The 20,906-nt window shown below is 61.0% G+C and overlaps 1 protein-coding gene across 2 annotated transcripts in view; it reads left to right on the top strand.

The window, feature by feature from the left end:
* ITGA5 (integrin subunit alpha 5) overlaps positions 1-20,906 on the top strand; it is a 48,311-nt gene that overhangs the window by 8,163 nt on the left and 19,242 nt on the right. The window contains exons 2-15 of one of the 2 annotated variants that reach the window (XM_038378858.2): positions 5,871-6,004; positions 9,580-9,692; positions 9,896-10,037; positions 10,411-10,472; positions 11,326-11,371; positions 11,577-11,702; positions 12,782-12,826; positions 13,596-13,639; positions 14,029-14,085; positions 15,375-15,427; positions 17,085-17,293; positions 17,723-17,914; positions 18,707-18,752; positions 19,391-19,498. In XM_038378858.2, the coding sequence (XP_038234786.1) occupies positions 5,871-6,004; positions 9,580-9,692; positions 9,896-10,037; positions 10,411-10,472; positions 11,326-11,371; positions 11,577-11,702; positions 12,782-12,826; positions 13,596-13,639; positions 14,029-14,085; positions 15,375-15,427; positions 17,085-17,293; positions 17,723-17,914; positions 18,707-18,752; positions 19,391-19,498 (1,377 nt within the window). Of the gene's footprint in view, positions 1-5,870; positions 6,005-9,579; positions 9,693-9,895; positions 10,038-10,410; positions 10,473-11,325; positions 11,372-11,576; positions 11,703-12,781; positions 12,827-13,595; positions 13,640-14,028; positions 14,086-15,374; positions 15,428-17,084; positions 17,294-17,722; positions 17,915-18,706; positions 18,753-19,390; positions 19,499-20,906 lie in introns of those variants that run through there. The other variant, XM_038378854.2, reaches the window with a different exon arrangement.

Genomic DNA, 20,906 nt, shown 5'->3' with positions numbered 1-20,906 from the left:
CTGCCTGCAGCCACCCTGGGTCAGCTGGGCTGAAGCTCCCGCAGACTGTGGGGCAGGAGGGGCTGCATCCCCCAACACACTTCTAAAAAGGTTCTGGCGCCCTTGGGTTGCCCTCTGTAATTGCCCCAAAGCCACTGCTGGCTGCTCTTCGAGGGGGTTTTACTCTGAGGGGGGGCGGGTCTCTGTCCAGGTCCAGTTCCCCCTGGGACCTGCAGAGCTGGGTGGGGCTGGTGCCTGGCCTGGACTTGTGGCATCCTGGTCTAGTTTGGCTGCACCAGACATCAGCTGTATTGCCATTGCCTTTAGAGCCCTTCCCCATCTCAGCTTGCCCCATCTGCGGGATCTGCTGGCTTACCGAGCCCTTGGCCCTGCCAGCCTGCTTTGTACTCCAGGGCACAGCCAGTTCTTGCAGACCTTTCCAGGGGAGGCCCACACCGCACTCTTGCTCCCACAGATGCAATGCGGGGTCTCCTTGAGCTGCTTCATTTGGCCTGAGACTCTCTAGCTGCCCATTGTGTGTGGAAAGCCCAGGAGCTGCGTGTCCGTTTCCTTTCAGTATAATTATTACATAGCACCCAAGGGTCCCAAAGCACAAACCAGCTGTGAACTAAGTCACACAGTCACCTGCTAGAGGCTAGTAGAGGTGGGGCCAGCTCATGGGGCAGAAACTCAGGTGCAGTGAGGTGCCCAAGGCTATGGAGAGTCTCTGTCAGTCAGGGCTAGAACCCTGGCTCCTAGACCCCACTGCTCCAACCTACTAGACCCACCCTCCAGAGCCAAGACTAGAACCCAGGAGTCCTGACTTCATCTCCTTCTCTAACAGTAGCTCCCACTCTCACCATATCTGCTTGTCACCATGTCTCCCACGGCTGCTACTCTGAAACCTGTCATTATGCAAGGCACTGAATTTAGCCGTATGGAGTGGAAATCTGTCAACTTCATGAATTTTAATTTGTTAGTCTCTAAGGTGCCACAAGTACTCCTTTTCTTTTTAGGAAATAAAAGTAGAAACATTCTAAATCAGGGGTGGGGAACCTCCGGCCCACGAGCCAAATCCAGCCCCCTGCTTAATTTCATTTGGCCCATGGCAAGTATCCGTGCCATCGGCTGGAAGCCCTGAGCCTCAGTGCCCCCCATGGGGCTGGAGCCGTGAGCACCGGCTCGTCCAGCTGTGGGGGAAGCGAGGGTGCCAGGCTGGTCAGTTGGCTGCCCCTGCAGCTGCTAAGCGCAGGGGTGATCAAGAAAGTTCAGAGTCTGCATGCGCCTACCACCGCCTGCAGGCGCTGCCCCTGCAGCTCCCATTGGCCGGGAACAGTAGCAGGGGCAGTGCCTGCGGGCATGGTCAGCGCGCACAGTGCAGAGCCACATGGTCACATCATGGCCGCCTTCAAGAGCGGCAGGGGGCCAGCGCACGGGGGGAGCCAGCCTTAGCCCCAGCAGACAGACCACCGGGTAAGCGGCGCCCAACTGGAGCCCGCAATCCAACCCCCTGCCCAAGTCCTGAGCCTCCTCCCAGAGCCTGCACCCCTGCCCCAGCCCTGAGCCTGCTCCCGCACTCCAAACTCCTTGGCTCCAGCCCGGAGCCCCCTCCTGCACCCTGAACTCCTCATTTCTGGTCCCACCCCAGAGCCTAGGAGAAGCCCCGAGCCTCCAACCCCCCCCCCCCCCGCCTGGTGGGGCTGTGTGTGGCCTGTAACTGATTTTTTCTGTGAGTCAGTGGCTCCCAATAGAAAAAAAGGTTCCCCACTCCTGGTCTAAATTCTAACTTTAACAGACTAAGCAAGATTTGAATCAAGCAGTCTCTCACCCTAAGAGATGTTACAGCAGCTCACAGTTCTCAGTACACAGGCTGGATTCCCTTCCCAGCCGGGGACCAGTCTCCCCAGTTCAAAGTCTTTGTCTTCCAGATGCTGAGATGGGGGAGGAGAGAGGCCAAGTGATGATGACACTGTCCCTCTTTTAAACTTTCCTCCAGCTGCTAGGAAGATCCTTGCTGTGGCGTGGGTTAGCCCACACTGGGCATGTAACCTCTCTGAGGAGTCTCTGTGCTGGCAATTGGGGGAGTGGTTTCCCCTTTATCGGGCTACTTACACGTCAGGCTGGTGCTGTTGTAAATCTGTCTCACTAGGTGCTCCTTTGTTGCCACTGAAAGGCTGGCTGTGGGCATTCCCAACCTCGCAACTTATTTCAGTAACACACCCATAGCAAAACCTCATAACTTCCCAGGATGAAAGATCTGATGGGAAATAGTGAGGGGGAAAAGGTGTTGAAAATTTTGAACAAATGTTTGACCTGGTTGCTCAGGAGCGTTTCCTAAGCATATGTAAAGATGTCTGTGGGACCACAATATGAAAACTGTGGATGAGATGGTGTCTAGTCGATGCCTTTGAGCAGACTCAGGCATCTATTGAGACTAAACCACAGAAACAGGATGTTTACAAGTATCTTTGGTGCTACTGTTAAACCTCATGATAAAAAATATGGTGTTCATGTTAAACCTGATGTTAAACCCTAGGAAAAGGTGCAATATGCATGATTTTGGGGGAAAGCTCTTGCACATGCTAGGAGTGGTAAATAAGAACTCACCCTGTGTTAAGAGGCCATATGGTAATGCTGCTTCTCAGCTAATACCTGCAAGCAGGCTTGAAGCTTGTCACAGCAGAGAAACCATAATAAACCTGGTCTGCTGTATGGAAGGGGAAACTGAGGTACATCACCTCATCGCAGGCAGTGGGGGTACGCAGTTGGGTGTTTACAAATATCTTTGTCATACTACGCCATCTGTTTAAACTGGCTGGTTTGTTCAATACCTCTTGTCTTCCAGCTCCTTCCTGAACCTTAGCATGTGTTCAGTTACTGGTTTTTCTTTTCCTTCAGTGTTCCCTTCGCTATGGGTTCTCAAGCCAATCGTACCTTTGGGGATTTGGTACTGCAGGGACTAGTGAGGTGAGGATGTTAGGCATTCTCCATACTGGCTGGCTCTTTGTGGAGATGTCTCCCAACCCCAGGACTGTACATATGCAAGAAATCCATCTCCCCTCTTGGCCTTACCCTGTGTTCCTCACTCCCAGCCCTGAGACCTTCCTCACCCCTTTTTCTACAGGGTTGTCATCTGTGCTTTCTGGGTTACAAGTTTGTACTCTTTGGTCAGATGCACCTTTACCCAGCAGCTCTCCCTCAGCTGCTTTTTGTGTCTTATGAGCCTGGAAGAAACCCTCCTCCCCTCAGCCAGCCGGGTCCTTTGCATGCTCACAGACAACCACCGCCTGGAAGCTTCCTGGACTCAACTTCTTGGCTGTTACAGGCATGGGAGCTGCATCTTGACTTAAAGAGACATAGTTACTTTCCACAAGCATGTCAAGACTGGTGTCCAGGAAGACTGGGGCATGGATTGGGGTAACCTCCGTAACCCCCTTCTCTGTCCCCGAGAAGTTAGCTGTGTGACTGCTCCCCTCCGTAAAATCAGTTACACAGTTCTCTCTCTGGACCTGAGTTACAGGCTGCATGTCTGGGTGCACAGATGCTGAATCAGCCCCTCTGTCTTGGCCTCCTCTCCCAAATGACCAGTGAGGAGGCAGTCATGTGCTCCCACTATTCCTTTCCCATTTTCCTTTTCTGGGTCCAACAGGCTATTCATGCTCAATGGATCTAGATTTTGTAAATGATACCTCCCAAGGCAGACTTTGTACCAGACACATCACAGTCATATCACCATGGGGAATATGGAGGTCCAGGGTGCTGCTTTGAGGTACAGAGTATCACAGAGGCTGGTTCTGCACTGTGCTGGGCAGGGCCTGAAATATCCCCCAGTCCCATCAGTCTGAAGGGCCAACCTGGGCCTGAGTGGGGAGGATACTGGCCCCACAGCCCTCTCATGCCACCCTCTACAGAAGATAGAGGGTCTAGCCATGGGGAGCGGGGTCACCCCTGTACCTGCAGGCAGTGCTGCCCAGCCAGTGGAGTTTGGGGAGCACTTGGCTTAGAGGTGGCCTTGCAAAGAGTGTTTGGACGGGGGGGGGGAGCTGAGCACATGGCATTGGTGCAAAGACCCATCCCCAGGAGCCGGAGGTGCCTGATCCAGATGTGGAAGTGAGGTGGGAAAGGCCTGGCATGTCCCTGTGAGTCGGGAATAGTGGCCGCACCAGGGGACGGAAGTCTCCTGTTGAATGTGAGGGCCTTGGGCTGGGAATCCAGGGAACCAGGCTCTTTTGGGGTTTCTGGGGCAGGGATTCTGGCATCTTGGTCCCAGCTGCAGCCTGGGGGCCTAAGTGGTGGGGACCGGCAGCCAGTTGCTGTCTCGATGAAGGCAGTGGTTGGGGCCAGTTCTGGGGGTAGTGACCTGCCCCTCTCCCTCACAGTGGGCTTGCGGGCTGGGGTTGGCTTCAGCTCTGTCCCAGCCTAGCTGGGCCCCGGTGGGTGAATCACAGCCACGCAGCTGCTCTGTGAACACCTGGATGCCCACAACAAGGGCCCATTGTCCCAGGCGCTGACAAGGGTCTGCTACAGACCCTGTAGCTGAGCGCAGGGGCCCCACGGGGAGGGTGTGTGCAGAGGGCAATAGAGCTGGGGAAAGGGGGGGCATGAGGAGCAGGTTTGGGGAGCATGAGGAGTGGGTTTGAGGCCTCAGTGTGGCACTAGGGGGAGCTGTGCTGCAGGGAGTAGGCTGGGGCACTCTTAAGTGATGCATCCCTCACAGTCAGTGCTGGCCCCAGCGCAATGCCTAGGGGGCGCTGGGCTGCAGGAAGTAGGTTGGGGTGTTCAATAGGGGGCGCTCTCCCCTTACGGTCAGGGCTGGTCTCAGCGCAGTGGCTTGGGGCTGCTGTGCTGTATATTTTCCCCCGTTGAAGGAGAGGTCAGGCCTGGGAAATCCCTGCGTCTTCTCACAAGAGCCCTTCCCCCCTCCCCCTCCCCCTCCACCTGGTCATTGCAGCGGTTCAGCTCTGTTTCAAAGCAGGAGTCCTGGCCCCTGTTGATGCTGCCGTCCCCCAGTGGACCCGCTTCCCCAGACCCCAGCGGGTACCTGTGCTGGTCTGGTGTCTCGTCCCACCCCTGCTCCAACTGTTCTCTCCCCTCTCAAGAGCAAGTCCCTTTTTAAACAGCTCTGGTCCTTCTGCTCTCTAGCCCTGTCCCCTCCTGGCCTTATTGGGAACAGGCAGCCAGTATTTGCCGAGACTGTGGCTGGTCGTTTCCTTCCTGCTGGCTTTTCCTTAATGAACGAACCCCGTCACTTTCCCATGGGAGTATCCCAACGACCAGCCCCCACAGCGCTGCTCAGTCACTGCAGCTCTGATGCCCCCCCCCCCCCCAGTGCTGGGGTTAGGGAGCTGGCGCCATAGCTGTGCGGAAGCTGCCCCTTGGAGCTGATACACTAGGGCTGGCGGGGCAGGGCGGTATCGGTCTCCTGGGGGGAAGATGGGTGTGCGGATGGCGTTCCAGGGGAGGGGCAAGCCTCCTGGATGTTACATTGACCCTGCAGTGAGTCTGTAGCCAGTGCCCAGTGAGGCAGCCTCAGGCCTTGGGGGAGCAGGGGAAGAGATGGGGCATCCCCCAGCCCCTGTGCTCTCAGCTTGGTTAAGCTAATTCCTGCAGTGACTCCAGGGGGCTCACAGTGGGGATACCGGGGGCAGGGGGTCTCAGACCTGCAGACAGCGACCTCACCTGCAGAGCAATCACCAGCGCTCCACAGATAGCTCCCACAGTCCCTTGTACCGACCATGCCCATGGAGCATGCGGGGGGGGGCTGGAGCAGTGGCTCATGGCCTGTCTGCAGGGAGCCTGGGAACTGGGAAGGGACCCTGGGGTGGCCGGGGGAGAGGGCCCAGCCCAGCTACTGTCTCTGACTCACGGCCCTTTCCTCCTCCCTTTCCCAGCAGTATCAGCATCCTCGTCGGAGCTCCCAAGGCCAACACAAGCCAGCCCAACGTCACACAGGGCGGGGCCGTCTACTACTGCCCCTGGCACCGGGGCAACAGCAGCTGCACCCCAATTGAATTTGACCAGACAGGTAAAGGGCACAACTGCCTCGTGGAGGGGAGGTGCCAGTGGGTTCAATCCAGCAGCCTGGGAGGTTTGGGGGGGGTGTCAGCTGTGCTCCTCTCCTTGGGCAGCTTCCTGTCAAACAGAACTGATGGACATCAGCAGAGCTGGCTGTGGGGGAGCCCAGGGCTGGGCTAGCAGGAGGCTGCGGGTTGGGATTGAGGGGCACTGGCAGAGCTGGCCGTGGGGGAGCCCAGGGCTGGGCTAGTGGGGGCTGTGGGTTGTGCTTGAGGGGCACTGGCAGAGCTGGGGGGTGGAACCCAGGGCTGGGATAGCAGGGGGCTGCGGGTTGGGATTGAGGGACACCGGCAGAGCTGGGGGCTGGAGCCCAGGGCTGGGATTGTGTGGGCTGCAGGTCAGGATTGAGATTCTCTATTGTCCATGAGATGAGCTATGTAGGGGTGACACCCTGAGGCCCTAGGCAGGGTCGGGGATCCCATGGGGCTGGGGCATGGAGAATTTCACTCCCCACTGGGATTTGTGCCCTTCTGACTCCTGCAGAAGGTGCCCTGTCCCCTAGGTCAGCCCCCTCTGGGTTCGGCAGCTGCCACATGAGACTCCCCAGCCCGGGCCCATCTCCTCCCTCCCCAGCCAGGTTTCTGTTGTTACCCAGCCCAGCGGCGGTACTGAGGAGGATCAGGCCCCGTTGTGCTGGGTGCCCTGTCCTGCCTGCGTGACAGGAGCTGAGAGCTGAGGGGTGGTTCTTGCTCTCGGTCAGCTCCGTGTGGGACCAGGAGCTGGCCTGCAAGCTGCTACTGTGGCCGGAGCTGACCCGGGACTGAGGCCCCGTAACCCTCACGGGCCTGTCAGAGACTTTCTGCCTTGGAGAAACTTGAGCTGGGGGGAACCTGCTACCATCTCCCCGCCCCCTCTGCTGGCTGGGCCCAGGGCCTGGCAGTGCAGCCCCACCCTGGGGCCATGGCATCCGGCCCCCACCCCAGTGTCGTCTGCCACACTTTCCCATCCAGTCTCACAGTATCCTGTGCTGGAGAGGCTGGGCTGGAGTGGCTGGGAGCTCCCCCCACAGCCAGTGCTCCCGCCCTGCTCCCCACAGTGCCCCCTGCTGGAGGAGCCGGGAGCTCCCCCCACAGCCAGTGCTTCCAGGCTGGCTGTTCCCTGCTGTGCCCACCCCTGATAGGCCCCAAAATGGATGTTTCTGCTGCTGTAGCTATACAAGACTGTTCCCCTCTGGGGTCTCTTGCTCCCAGAATGCACTGTGCCTGCCTCCACCCAGAGCACCCCACCCCCAGGGGAGGGAACAGCCCTGCCCCCATGAAGCATTGCCCTAGTCCCCACTCCCTGCCCTGGAGGGAGCGTTGCCCTCCCGGCCAAGCTCCCAGCCTCCTGAGCACCTGCTACAGGTGGAGCTCAGGGTGGGGATCAGATTGGGGTGGGGGGGCAGGTTTGGGGAGGGCATCAACCCCAGGCTATCCCAACCCCTAGCCAGGGGAGGCTGAGCGGCCTGGCAGTCAATGCTCCTGGTAAGGGAAAGCCCAGATTAGCTGTAATCCCAGCCACAGCAGGTGGCTCCTCTGGCCAGCCCAGCCCCCCAGCATGGCCAGGATGGGGGAGTGCTGGCCCCTCCCAGCTTGGATGGTTCCTTGCCCCCCACATCTCCCCCCATTACGTGTTTCCTCGCCACTTTCTGTCCCAAACAACCGTCTGCTGTCACCGAGCCCCATTAAACTTCCCGTGCGCCCCACTCCAGAGGCAACTGCGTTTTCATGGCAGCCAGCCTGTTCCCAGCATCCTCCTTGTTTTAATGAGGTCATCCCAGCTCAGTCCCTGGCATCGCTTAGTGTGGGGTCAGGTGGGGTGCAAAGTCCTGGTCTTGCCATGGTAGTGGGCACATCCATCCCGTTGTCGCTCCCCTCGGGTCCCTTGGCAGCGATCAGTGCAAGGCCAGGGGACCGAGCCATGGGCCGGGGGTCAGGAGGGGAGCTCCCCCCCACAGTCAGGGCCATCAGGGGGAGCTGGGATCCCAGGCTAAAGGCTGTGCAGGGGGGAGGGGACCCCCTGTTCCCACCCACGTGGACAGGGCTCTGGCTCTGGCTGTCTCTCACTCTGGCCAAGGACAAATATTTACCCAGCTTTGCAAAGGGAAGCAAGGGCTTTGCGGCTGGATTGCAGAGCTGGCGCCTGGCTGGGGTGACCTGGAGCGGGGTTTCCCCGGCATCCCTGCTGGTGCCCTGGAGGGGCTGGCTTGGATGGGGCCCGGCTGGCTCGCAGCCAGGGGATTTTCCTTGGCTCGTTGGTCGGGCTGATTGCGTTACGGCCGGAGAGCAGGACGCGGCCCAACGGGAGCTGTCGCCCCGCGCGGCTCGTACCAAACATTGCTCTCGCTCCAGCCAGACGTGGCCCATCTGGCTCCCGGCCTCACTGGCGGATCTGTCTCCAGAGGATCTCCTGGCTTTGCTCCCCCTCACGGCACCCTGCCAGCAGCTGGAGCCACATGGCCTCTTGCTCTGGGGCCCTGATTCCTCACCCTGAGATAAGTGGTTAATGATGAACCACAGGTGGCTCTGGGCTCATTCACCCCCTAGACCCAAGATGGGGCAGAGCCCAGGGGAAAGAAGCGGGGATGCAGGAGGCATGTGGGTGGGAAAGTCCCCCAAGGCAGTGTGGCAATGCGGGAGGCAGTGGGCGAAGGTAGGGGGTGTGTTGTAGGGGAGGAGGGCTATGAAAGGGAGAACAACAGGGCAGATGTGGGGGAGGGGTCCTTGGGGTTACAGTATAGGAGGTGGGGGACAGTATGGCGCTGAGGGGGCAGAGTGAGTTGCAGCACAAGTTGTGGGGGGCAGTGAGTGGGGGTAGGGGGTTGCTGTGGGTGGGGGCAAAGGTGCAGTGCGGGGGGTTGCAGTGTGAACTATGGGTGGGGGCAGGGGAGCGGGGTAAGGAGTGTGCGCTATAGGTGGCAGGGTTTAAGTGTGGGGGGTTGCAGTGTTGGTTGTGTGTGGGGGTGGGGATTGCAGTGTGGGCTGTGGGTGGGGGCAGGGGTACAGTGCATGTAGAGGAGGGTACATGTAGTGAGAGATTTGGGGGGGGTTCTTGCTCTTCCAAGAATTCACCTGTGCTTGTGTTTTCCTGTAGAGCAAAGCTGAGTGAAGCCCCCAGCATGTGGTACCCACTCAGGAGGAGGGGGGGGGGGCGGCAGGCGGGACCTGCCTGGGGGGAGGGGGGCTATGGGTGGCAGGTGGGACCCTCCTGGGGCTGGCAAGGGCTGGGTGGGAGAGGAGAGACTGTCCCTTCCTGGGACACTTTGGCCAAATGCCATCTTTCGAGACAGCTCTGAGCACGCTGCCCCCTCCCCCATGGCGTTTGCAAGGGGGCTCCCCCACGCCAGTGACTCCCTCCCAGGTGACAGGGCCTCAGGGCCATGCTGTCCCACACAGAGTTTGTACCCGTGAGCTGGCTGGTGTGTTGGGTCAGTGCTGGCCCCTGTGGGGCCTAGCTGGCAGCTCAGCCATGTATCCTAGGCCCCCCACGGGGGCAGCAGCTGGTGCCAGTCGTGGAGCCCGGCAGTGACCATGTTTCTCCCTGCAGGGCCCCGCCAACACGACTTCAGCGGGAATGGCACCGATGGGCTGACGCAGGTGGAGTTCAAATCCCTGCAATGGTTCGGAGCGACAGTGCGGTCCCACGGCAGCTCCATCCTGGTAAGAACGGCACCGGGGGACCCCGGCTGGTAGGGTCTGCCATGGGGCGGGCTGGGGCTGATTCTCTGCCTGGCTATGGGGCAGGGGGGTTCCTGCATGGACCCACGCTGTGCGGGGGTAGCTAGTGGGTGGGTGGACGCCATCAGGTACCGGGACCTCTTCAGTCGCTCGGTCTCCCCTGTCCTCAACTGCTGCTCACCCAGCTGCTCTATCCCTGCCCAGGCCGCGCCCCCCTGTACAGCTGGCACACCCTCAAGGATGAATCTGGCCGGGACCCTGTTGGCACCTGCTACCTGTCTGTCAGCAACTTCACCAAGTTTGTGGAGTATTCACCCTGCCGCTCAGGTACTGGCTCAGGGAATGGGGGGAAAGTCCCTTAGTGCTCCCTTCTGGGGCTGGGCTGGGGGGCAGTGGGCAGGAGACCCCCAAACTCCTTGGCTCCCCCAAAAGCAGATAATCCCTGCTTTAAGGGGTAATCAGGAAATCTTTCCATCCCAGGCCTCCCTCACAGCCCCAGCGCTGGGCTGGGCACACGTTCCCAGGGGATGGCGTCGGAGTGGGTGGTGACAGTGTTACCTGGGAAAGTGGGGAGAAGAGCCTAGTGGCTGGAGCAGGGGGCTGGGAGCCTAGAATCCCACCCCAGGGTGCTGGTGTCCAGGGTCAGAGCCCCCTGCCCCCCATCCCACCGCTCGCCCCTCACGGCTGTTTCTCTCTGCAGATCTGAACTCGGCGGAAGGGCAGGGTTACTGCCAGGGTGGCTTTAGCGCTGAGTTCACCAAGGTGAGAGGCCCTGATGCCGTGCTGCTCCGCCCCTGAACTCTAGTAGCAGCAGAGCACCCCCTGCCTGTGTATGGGGGATTGCTGAGTTCCACGCTGGGGCCACCCGCAGTCAGATCCCCCTGAGTGGGACTAAGGGGCTAGGTCCCGGGCTGCAGGCTCTGGTACCTCCTGCCCCTCAGAGCTGTGTCTCAAGCCCAGACCCGCAAATAGGCACCTTCTACGGGAGCACTCCCTAGCTGGTAGCAGTTGCAGGTCCCTTATCCTCTCTGGGCGCCCACCCTAGAGGAAGCATGTTCTTATGTGCAACCCCTTCCGTGTTGGGAGCTGCTGGATGCTGGGAGAGGGGCCTTGTGAGGAACCCCCGCAATACCTCCGGCCCATCCCAGTCACATCCCCCGTGCCCCACAAGCAGGTCATTGCCCCGTTGGGCCAGCTGGGTGGGTCTCTGCTTGCTCTTCACCCCCCTCGCCCCCCACCGGGTGCTAGGGCAGGTCTCCAGCAGTGTCACTCATGCCTGAGGGGACACAGAGAGCAGCAGCCCTTCCTGTGTCTCCCTGACCCCTTAGGGGGCAGCATGGGGCCCCCCTCTGCCCGTCGCAGCTGGGCCTGCAGAGACCAGCCCTGCCCCACTCTGCTACCCCCCTGTGAGATCCTTCCCTCCCCAGCTCCGGGGTGTGGGGGACACTGAAGCTGCTCTGTCAGCTGCCTCCCTTGTGGCCAAGTGGGGAGCAGTAGGGGTTTGGTGGGGGAGGAGTAAACCCAGTGACACTCCGCTGGGGATAGTCTCTCCCCTCCCCCTGACTCCCAGGCAGGATCTCACCTTGTGGCTCTGACCGGGCTCTTTGCTCTGCAGACGGGGCGAGTGCTTCTGGGAGGCCCTGGAAGCTATTTCTGGCAAGGTGAGTGCCCCCTCCCCCTGCTACTGGCCTCCCCCATCGCCTTTCCCCTCCCCCTACTACTGGCCTCCCCCATCGCCTTTCCCCTTCCCCACTCACTGCTACTGGTCTCCTCATCTTCTCCCTGTTCAACCCCCCCCCCGGGGTACCACTCCTTCCCCTGCTCCTCCCTGCTGGACTCTCAGCTGCCCACCCCATCTCCCCCCAGGCCAGGTGATCTCAGCCACGCAGGAGCAGATCAAGGAGTCCTATTACCCTGAGTATTTAATCCTGGGCACCCAGGGGCAGCTGCAGACACGCCAGGCGGCCCCCATCTATGACGACAGCTATCTGGGTGAGTGCCCTGGCTGGTGGGGGAAGGTACCCTCTGGGTGGGGGAGGGGATAGCTGAATGTAGAGTGCCCCCAGTCTTTGGCTGGTTACCCCATCTAGGTGCCCGTGGGAAGTGAGGTGGGGGTCTTGGCCCAGCTCCCAACAGACCGAGGCTCCTCACTGCAGGTTCATGGGCAGCCTCGGCCGGGGAAGACGGGGAACTGGGCATAGGCACTGCACCTGGCTGTGCTGCAGCTTTAGGGGCTGAGACTCGAGTGCTGCTCCCCAGTGCCAAACAGAGAGAAGTTCCCAAAGCCGGTCTTGCTCGCCGAGTGCTCCCCTGCGAGGGGTGCGAGGCAACACCTGCTGAGGGAGATGGGGCAGGGGTGTTCCTCGGGTGAGGGGGCTGGGGGTGTTCCTGTTTATAGCTGGGGAAATGGAAGCTGTACTACTCTCAAGGACATGCAACAAAGTCAGGAATAGAACCCAGGATTCCTGCTTCCCAGCAACTCCCACAGCTCCAACCACTAGATCCTACTCCCCGCCCAGAACTGGCAATAGAACCAAGGAGTCCTGACTCTCAGCCCTACCCTGGTCCAACCACTAGACACCATTCCTCTCCCAAAGCTGAGGATAGAACCCAGGAGTCCTGACTCTCCCAACCCCGCCCCGATCCAACCACTAGATACCAGTCCCTGCCTCCCAGCCCCCGCGCTCCAGCCATAGACCCTGCTGCTCCCTGGCGTGTTACAGACAGTAACTAAGGGAACAGCTCCGGGGAGCTCCTTTAGTGCAGACTCAGCCTACGGCTTGGCACAAATGGGTGAGTGAGGCATGGAGAGGGATTGAGCCTTGCCAAAGTCATGGAGACCCCGACCCCGTCACCCAGTGCCCTGTCCCAGGAACTAACCCCTCTCTGGGGCAGAGCAAAGCTGCTAAGGAGTGTTACTGTGTGGTTCCCTTTTAATCCATCAGTCTGTCACTGAGAAGCCAGCTCCTCCTGCTCAGTGTTGAATAGGGCCTAACCAAAACAATGGGGACAGAAGGGCCAGGGACTGAGTGGTGCTGGAGCCTAACCCCTCTGCTCCTCTCCTCGTGCAGGGTATTCTGTGGCCGTCGGTGAATTCAGCGGGGATTCCACCGAAGGTACTGCCATGCTGGGCTCTCTGGAGTCGGTGGTTAAGGGAGAGTAATTGCTGAAGCCCCCCCCACAAATTCTGCCCCCTTTCTAACACCCCATAGATGTGGCAGGGTCAGTCCCAGGGCAGAACAAGTGCTGGTTGGAGCCCAGGTGCTCTGAGGAAGCAGTTGCTATGGAGGAGGCCAAGCTGATGCTCCTGGGTCTGGCCAGCTGGGCTAGGAAGCTGCACAGGGCAGGCTGGCACCCACTGTGGGGCCTGCCTGGGTCCAGCGTAAATAGCAGAAATGAGCGTACCATGCCACCCTGGGCGGGGTTCGAACCCAGCATCTCCAGCAGCCTGCCCTGAGAGCAGCTGGGTAGGCCATTACCCTGGTGAGCCAGCTGCTGTGACATGCTTGTCCTGCGTTACGTGAGAAATAGCCAGATAGCTGAGTTTGGTGGGTTGGGGTCCAGGGCTCTGGTTCGATCTGCCAGTCCTCCCGCACTGAGACAGTGAGTGAGCTATCAGTGGGTGCAGGGTGGGCTAGGGCTTCAGCCCCCTGGAGTTTGGGCTCTAGGATTCTCTCCCCCCGCCCCACCCCCCAAATTGTGGGTGAACTGCTTTACCCTGGGATGTGGCGTTGGACAGCCCAGGGTCACATCTGCCTGGGGAGCTGGCCTGGCTTTGTCTGTGTTGTCCATCCACCCCAGCATCCCACAGGCTGAGCTGCCCACAGGGACCCCCCAGGGACCCGCCCGGAGCTAATGAACCCATATCTCTTTGCTCCTTTGCAGACTTTGTGGCTGGCGTTCCCAAGGGAAACTTGACCTACGGCTACGTAAGATCCTGAGCTGGGGAAGTAGGGTGGGGGTTCCTAGCTCCTCCCTGCTCCTGCTCTAACCTCTAGCCCCCCTCCTGCCATCTTTTACGTGGATGTTGCTGTGGGCGTCACCCGTAGAGCCCCTCAGAGGGGAGGCGCCAGAGAAGTGGGAATTGGATTTTCTACCTGACAAAGTTGCAAACACCAGGTGAGATCCCCAACTGGGCTCTGGGTCAGCAGAGCAGTGGAGTGAGCAGGGGCCGCCTGGGCCAGAACCGTCCAGAGGAGGAGAATAGAAACCACCTGGGGGCTGGGACGGGAGTGAGTCCTGGTCAGAGTGGTTCTGCCCTGCGGGCTTGGGATGGGGACTTGGCGACTGAGCTGTGACCTGAGTCTTCTCTTGCCAGGTCACTGTCCTGAATGGATCGGACATGAAGTCCCTGTATAACTTCTCTGGAGAGCAGGTGAGCAGGATGCGCTGGCCACATGAGTCAGGCCTGTGTGCATGACAGGGGCTCTTCTGTCATCTGAGCAGGGCTTTGGAATGAGGCCACCCTGAGGGATCGAATGAGCCCCATGGGCAGTGGGTGGCAGGTGATGCATGCTAGGCCCCTTGCTGGGTGGGAGCTGCCAGCTCTTCCCAGGGGGAGGGGCACAGCCCTTACCCAGACCGTGTGTTACTGACCCAGAGGGCCCCTGGGTAGCACCATGGGGTGCATGGGGCTAGAAGTGCTTCCCATGCAGCCCCCCGGGCCCTGCTCCCTCCCACATACCCCTCCGGGCCCTGCTCCCGCCTATCCCACCCCCACCCTCGACCTTGCTCCTGCTCCACGCAACCAAGGCAGTGACTGTGTGGCCATGGTGGGGGCGAGGTGAGGATGTCTCTCAGCTGGCCATATCTTGCAATGAAGCAAAAGGGTTTTGGGGGTGGAGGGGGTTCTCCCAGTGTGTGACCCAGCACTTGGGGGTGGGGGGGGAACTGGGGTCAGGGATGCTGCTCCTGTTGGAAATAACCCTGTCTGTGAGGGGAGGAGGGTGAATTATCTCCTGCAGCATGGGAAAAAGCCCCCTTCCCAGCATTTGTCCCAGGGCACGAGAACCAGCAGACATACCACCCAAGCCAGCGGGCAAGGGGCCTGTCGCTGTCTTGGCGCGTGGGTGGCGTGTTAATAGAAAGATCGTCTCATGAACGCTCTTCCCGGGCTGGTGGCCCCATGGCCCCAGCAGCAGTAGCTGCCTCTGTAGAGGGGTGACTCTGGCTGCAAAGGGGCAGAGCCTAGGGCAGTGCCACTGTCCAGAGCAGCTGGGCCCTGTCCCTTCGCATGGCGCTTAGCAGCTGGGTATGAGATGGGGAGCTGGTGCCGTGTGGCATTGGTTCCTCACAGGCTCAGGGTGTCTGCGCCAGCATGCTGGGTGGGGGACGACTAGAAAGGGGATCTTTGAAAATCCCTTTGTCATCCTGACAGCATCCCTGTCTCAGGCCAGGGATCGGACACACCAGCGCCCTGCCCCAGCCCCCTGCTCACCATGGGGAGTCAGCCCGGAGCCCCTGCTTCACCCCACTTGCTGCAGAGCCGGGACCAGCCCATGGCTTGGCCCAACTGGAGGGAGCCCCGGGCCCTCAGCCTCTCATGTGGACCCCGCTCTGGGAGGTTTCCTCACTTGTGGCAGGACGGGGGAGTGGTGGGGGGAGAATCCATGGGGAATCTGCAGCCTAATTGACAAACCCAGCACTCCCTTTCTCCCGCCCCAGATGGCAGCCTACTTTGGCTATGCGGTGGCTGCTGCTGACGTGAACAGTGACGGGTGAGTGGGGGCCCTGCTAGCCGGGGTGTGTCTGTGCCATTACTGGGGGTTTGATGGATTAAGGGGGGCAGTTGGGTCAAGCAGAAAAGGGCTGGGCTGTGTTGTGGGGGCAGGGGGTTCGGCATTGGAGGCATAGCAGTGTGTGGGAGAGGGGAGGCACATGGGGGCCTGTGTAGTGCGGTGGTAGGGGGGCAGGGCTCGGAGCCCGCTGACCCAACAGCATCCTCTGTCGTAGGGGATGGGACAGAGCAGCATCCCTGACCCCAGTTCCCCCCTCCGCCCCCAAGTGCTGGGTCACACACTGGGAGAACCCTCTCCACCCCCAAAACCCTTTTGCTTCATTGCAAGATACGGCCAGCTGAGACACATCCTCACCTCGCCCCCACCATGGCCACACACAGTCACAGCCTTGGTTGCATAGAGCAGGAGCAGGGTTGAGGGTGGGGGTGGGATAGGCGGGAGCGGGGCCCGGAGGGGTGTGTGGGAGGGAGCGGGGCCCAGGGGGCTGCATGGGAGCAGAGGCCAGGGGGGGTGTGTTCGAATCAGATCTGGGCCTGCTGCGGGAGTGGGGGCCGGGGGCTGCATGGGAGCACTGGGGGTGTGAGCGGGAGCCAGGGGTGTGTGTGGATGGGAGCAGGGCCCAGGGGGTGTGTGGGCAGGAGCGGGCTCCAGGGAGGGCGGAAGTGGGGGCCAGGGGGTGGGGGGTGGGAGTGGCAGTTCCTCTCCCCTCTGACCGCAGCCCTTGGCTCCTGGCGCCTCCTGCAGCAGGCCCAGATCTGATTCGAACACACCCCCCCTGCTCGCGCACAACCCCCCCCCACATGCACACATCTCCTCCCCCTGCGCTTGCAACCCCCCCCCCACCCCCGCCCTCCCGCGCACACCTATGCACACACCCTCTGCATGCACACACTTGCAGGGCTACTGGAACCCCAGAGGATCCTAGCCCCTGGGTGTCACTAGGTGAAGGGGATGGAGCCAGGTGGCAGCGCTGGACCCAGGGGGTCGGCTTCTCCCCAGCCCCGTGGGGGAGCGGGTTGCTCAGCCAGGGCTGTGTGGCCTGTTCTGCCTAGGCCAAGGCTACCAGCGGGGACCTGGTTAGCACCGCGTGTGACAGGGGTTGGGGATGCGGACGTCTAGAGCCCTAGAGGCACTGTGGGGGAGGGATTGTTGGAGAGTGAGTGCACCCCACAGTGGCGGCTCCTCTCCCACGGGGCTGGGCTTGGCTCCCTGCTCCGGCATGTGAGGTCACAGCATCATTTGGGTCTGGCCTGGCCGCCCCTCCAGCAGGTTGCGAGGCCCAGAGGGGGAGCCAGGCTCAGCCTTTTGGGCAGGAGCCCCCGTCGTGGGGTGAGTGAGGTAGGCTCACTCTCCAAACACCCACGCACACCCCAGGCTCCTCTCCGCCCAGGGCCAGGAATAGGGCTGCTGATGACCTGGCTGCTGAAGCAGCACCACCAAGCATCAGTGTGCTGTGAATGTTGCCCCTTGCTGAACATGTGATGGAAGGACGAGTTACCCACCAGTTCGGCAGCCCTCAGTGCCCCTCTGGGCCTGTCGGCTGCTCTAGCATGAGCCCAAATTCAAAGCCCCTGTGCGCGCGCGCGCGCTCTCTCTCTCTCTCTCTCTCTCTCTCTCTCCCCCCTCCACCCCAAAGCCTGGATGACCTGCTGGTGAGTGCCCCACTGTTCATGGAGAAGACAGAAGACGGGCGGGTGCAGGAGGTGGGCAGAGTCTACATCTACCTGCAGCAGCCCCACGGTATGGAGCCCAATGCCTCCATGGTGCTGACTGGGCACCAGGAGTTCGGCCGCTTTGGGAGCACCGTGGCCTCGCTGGGAGACCTGGATCAGGATGGCTATAATGGTTAGCGCACCCGCGCACGTGTGATTGTCGTCCCCTGCTGGCTGCAGCCGACACGGGATTTAAGCTAGGCGTGTGCGCCGGTGTAGTTCAACCACTCCCTGCTGCGTGTAAGGGGCCCGGTGCTGGAGCCCCCTGCTGGGTGGAATTACCAACTGTGGAGACCCAGCAGCCCTCGCCCATCTCGGAGGGCAGGAGTGTGAGATAGAAACCAGGGGAAGGGCCAGTCCCTGCAGCCCTCGCTGCCTGGCATTGAAAGGGACGGCTCCATGGGTGAGCTTGGCTCCTGGTGGCTGGCCATCTTTCCCAGCTGTGAACCCCTAGGCCCGTTTCCCTGCTGCCTGTGCTGGGGGCAACGGATGGGAGCAGGGTCCGGTTCTTTCAGGGTGCCTCGCACTCCTCTGTTGACCTTGGTGTTTGTCTCCCCTCCAGACATTGGCATTGGGGCGCCCTTCGGCGGGGATGCACAGCAGGGCGTGGTGTACGTGTACAATGGGCAGGCAGGCGGGGTGAACGCCCAGCCTTCCCAGGTCCTGCAGGGGCACTGGCCGCCCAGCCGCTCGCCTGACTTCTTTGGGTTCGCCCTCCGCGGAGCCAAGGACCTGGATGGAAATGGCTACCCAGGTGAGGGCTGGCGCAGGGGAGACTTGGCTCTGCCCCCTGTGACTGCCTGGCCCTCCAAGTCCCCACGGGGGGGTCGGGTGTCAGCCACCTGGTCCCCGGGAGAAGCAGCCAGCATCATGGCTCCGAGCACAGATCATGCCCGGTGCCTGAACTGGCTGTTCGGAGGCTGCACTGCTCTTTGTCTCCAAGAGGAGGCGCTGTTCCTGGCAGGCTCCATTCCCTTGCCTGCCTGTCTGACTCTCCATCCCAGGTTGGCTCTGGGCTCCCCATTCTTGCCTCCTGCACCCTCCCCTCCCCAAGTTTTAGCAGTGTGCATCTGGGACGAGTGCTGCTTCTAGCGTCTCCTGCTGGGATGCGATGCCCGGCTCTCTCCAGGGGAGAGAATCCACTCGACATCCGCTGGGCTAGTGCAGCCTGGGTGAGTTCCTGGGCCAGGCTGAGGTGCTGCGGATAGCTTAGTGCCAGTTGGAATGGTGCTGAGTGCCATGGGATAACCTGCCACTCGCCTGCCTACCTTTCTCCCATCCCCCTGGCAGCAAGCTCCCTGCTATCTCCCCTCTGGTGCAGACCCTGCCCTGTCCCCCTGGCAGTGAGCTCCCTGCTAGCTCCCCTCTGGTGCACATCTACCGTCCCCCTGGCTATGAGCTCCCTGCTCGCTCCCCGGTACAGGGGACGCACAGCACTGATGGAGCCCTGCCCGTATGCTGCTTCCCCTTCTCTGTGGGCTCTGGCTCCTAGGGATGCTGGCCTGCCGCGGGCTCCAGCTGATCTGTGTGTGTGTTTGCCCTGCAGACCTGATTGTGGGTGCATTTGGAGTGGACACGGCTGTGGTGTACAGGTAGGTGCTGTTCCTCTCTGTGGGCTCTTTCCTGGGGATTGGGGGGCTGGTTCCAGGAACCCACACTGTGTGGGTCAGCAACCCCAGGCCTGCCCTCAGCCATGGGCTGTGGGAATCTAAAGGCACCACTGCCTCAGCCCACCATGGTGTTTCTGCACACCAGGTCCCTGTGCCCACTTGACCGTCTGCCCCTGCTGGCTGCCCCCGGCTGGAGGTTACCCAAGCGGTGGTCCTCTCCAGCCAGCTTGGAACTCGTTTCCTCGTGTCGGCACCACTGGGGGATGGCATGGGAGCTAGCCTGAGCCATGGGCATCCCCAGCTCCTGGCTGGCATCGCTTTGGGCATGGCGGGGAGGGGAAGCAGCTGCTCCGGGGATTCCTGGCCCAACTGGAGCAATCTGGAGTCAGGTCCTCTCTGGTGTGAATAGCCCAGCCCTAGAGAAGTGTGGGGCTGATTGACGCCAGCCGGGTAGCCAGTCCCTCTGCAGGCAGAAGAGGCAGCGTCCGAGCTCTCTGGCCCCATTTCCCGTCACCCCTTTGGGGTCAGCCCAGTCCCGACCCTGCCTCAGTCCCTTCAGGCTGTGAATGTAGCATGTGACCATCTTCCCTGTCGTTCCTGGCCCCCTGCCCCCCCCTCAGAGGCCGCCCCATCGTCTATGCCAGCGCCTCCCTCAACATCTTCCCTGCCATGTTCAACCCTGAAGAGCGATCCTGCACGCTGGAGGGCAGCAACACCCACGTGGCCTGGTAGGTAATGCACCCCCTTCAAGATCTGCCCTGCCGGCAGGGGGAGGAGAGCACCGAGCAGGGCTCAGGGCCTCCCTCCGGATAGGCGCTGCTTCCATAGGCTTCTTCTGACGCAGCTTGCCTGTCTGAGAGTCTCGGCTGAGGTGACTGGCTGTTGGGTTCTCCTTCACCTCTTGTCCTGCACTGCTGCGTCTGTGGTTAAACAGCTGCTGCGTGCCACCCCAGAGGTGTCTGCACTGCAGTGTGGGGTGCTGGGGAGCGCACCCTGTGCATAGTGTGCACAAGGATCCAGCAAGGCAGATGGCCCCAGTCCCGTCAGCAGGGCTAAGCGGGTGTCAGGCAAATTGCATCTCCTTTTAGCTGTTGTTATAAACTCAAGTGCTGGGGCTGGGCTCACTGAAACACTGCCAATGAACTCCACTCTCGGGGGGGACTCCCCCCAACAGCCCCCTGGATGTAACCTCCCGTAGCTGGATATGGAGTGTGTGAATTGCCCCCTGCGGCTTGTTGCTGGTCTCACTCCAGGGAGGTGTGGGGGGTTAATGTCCCCCGGGCCTGCTGGGGGTTTGTTTATAGCAAGCTATTTATCCGTTGCTCAGCAACAGGGGCTGCTGGCCGCCTGCCCTCCCCTTCCATGAATGAGTGATTGTGAGGCACTTGCAGCCAGCTGGAGGGAGCTGGGGCGCTGGCTGTCCTGCCTGGACTGTGGGGCTGTGGGCGGGGCAGCTGGGGGAGGCAGTTTCAGGCCCTGGAGTGGGGGCAGATGGGGGGGATCAGCATTAGAAGGGGGAAGAGGGTGGAGAGGGGTATTGGCACTGGGGGTGGGGAGGGTTGGCGGGATCGGCATTACAGAGGGTAGGGCGGCAGGAATGCCTCAAGGAGCCAGTCAGGTGCTGCTCCTGATGCCCCTATGTGCTGTAGCAGCCCTCCACCCTCGCACCCTTCACCCTGGGAAGGATTTGACCTGAAGAATCCCCTCGCTCTGATTATGATCTTGCTCCCACCTCCCGTGGTTTGCTTGCCTTTGGGGTTAACGATTAACCAGGGGTTGCTGGTAGCCAGCTCACAGCTGCACCAAGGACAGGGTGCGAGATAGGGATAGGTCCGTAACTCCGGAATTGGGGGGGCAGCAATCTAAGGGTGATTTGGAAGCGGGGAGGTGACAGCCCTGGAGTTGTAACTGGCTATGGGGTAACTGAAGATCCTAGGATCTGGGTTCAGGGCTCCAGGGTTCTCCTCCTTGGGTCTAGCTGTCACCCAGCCTTGGGGCAGCCCAAGTCTGGTAGGAGCACAACTTGTGGCCATAGCACAGACCAGGGCCCCCGTGCCCATTCCCAGCCCTGCCAGTGACTCTGGCCGGATCAGTTCCCTGCTCTGTGCCTCAGTTTCCCTGTTGCACCATGAGGAG

This window comes from Dermochelys coriacea, chromosome 20 (assembly GCF_009764565.3).
Source record: "Dermochelys coriacea isolate rDerCor1 chromosome 20, rDerCor1.pri.v4, whole genome shotgun sequence".
NCBI lineage: Eukaryota > Metazoa > Chordata > Testudines > Dermochelyidae > Dermochelys > Dermochelys coriacea.
This window is presented reverse-complemented; position numbering and strand designations above follow the sequence as displayed.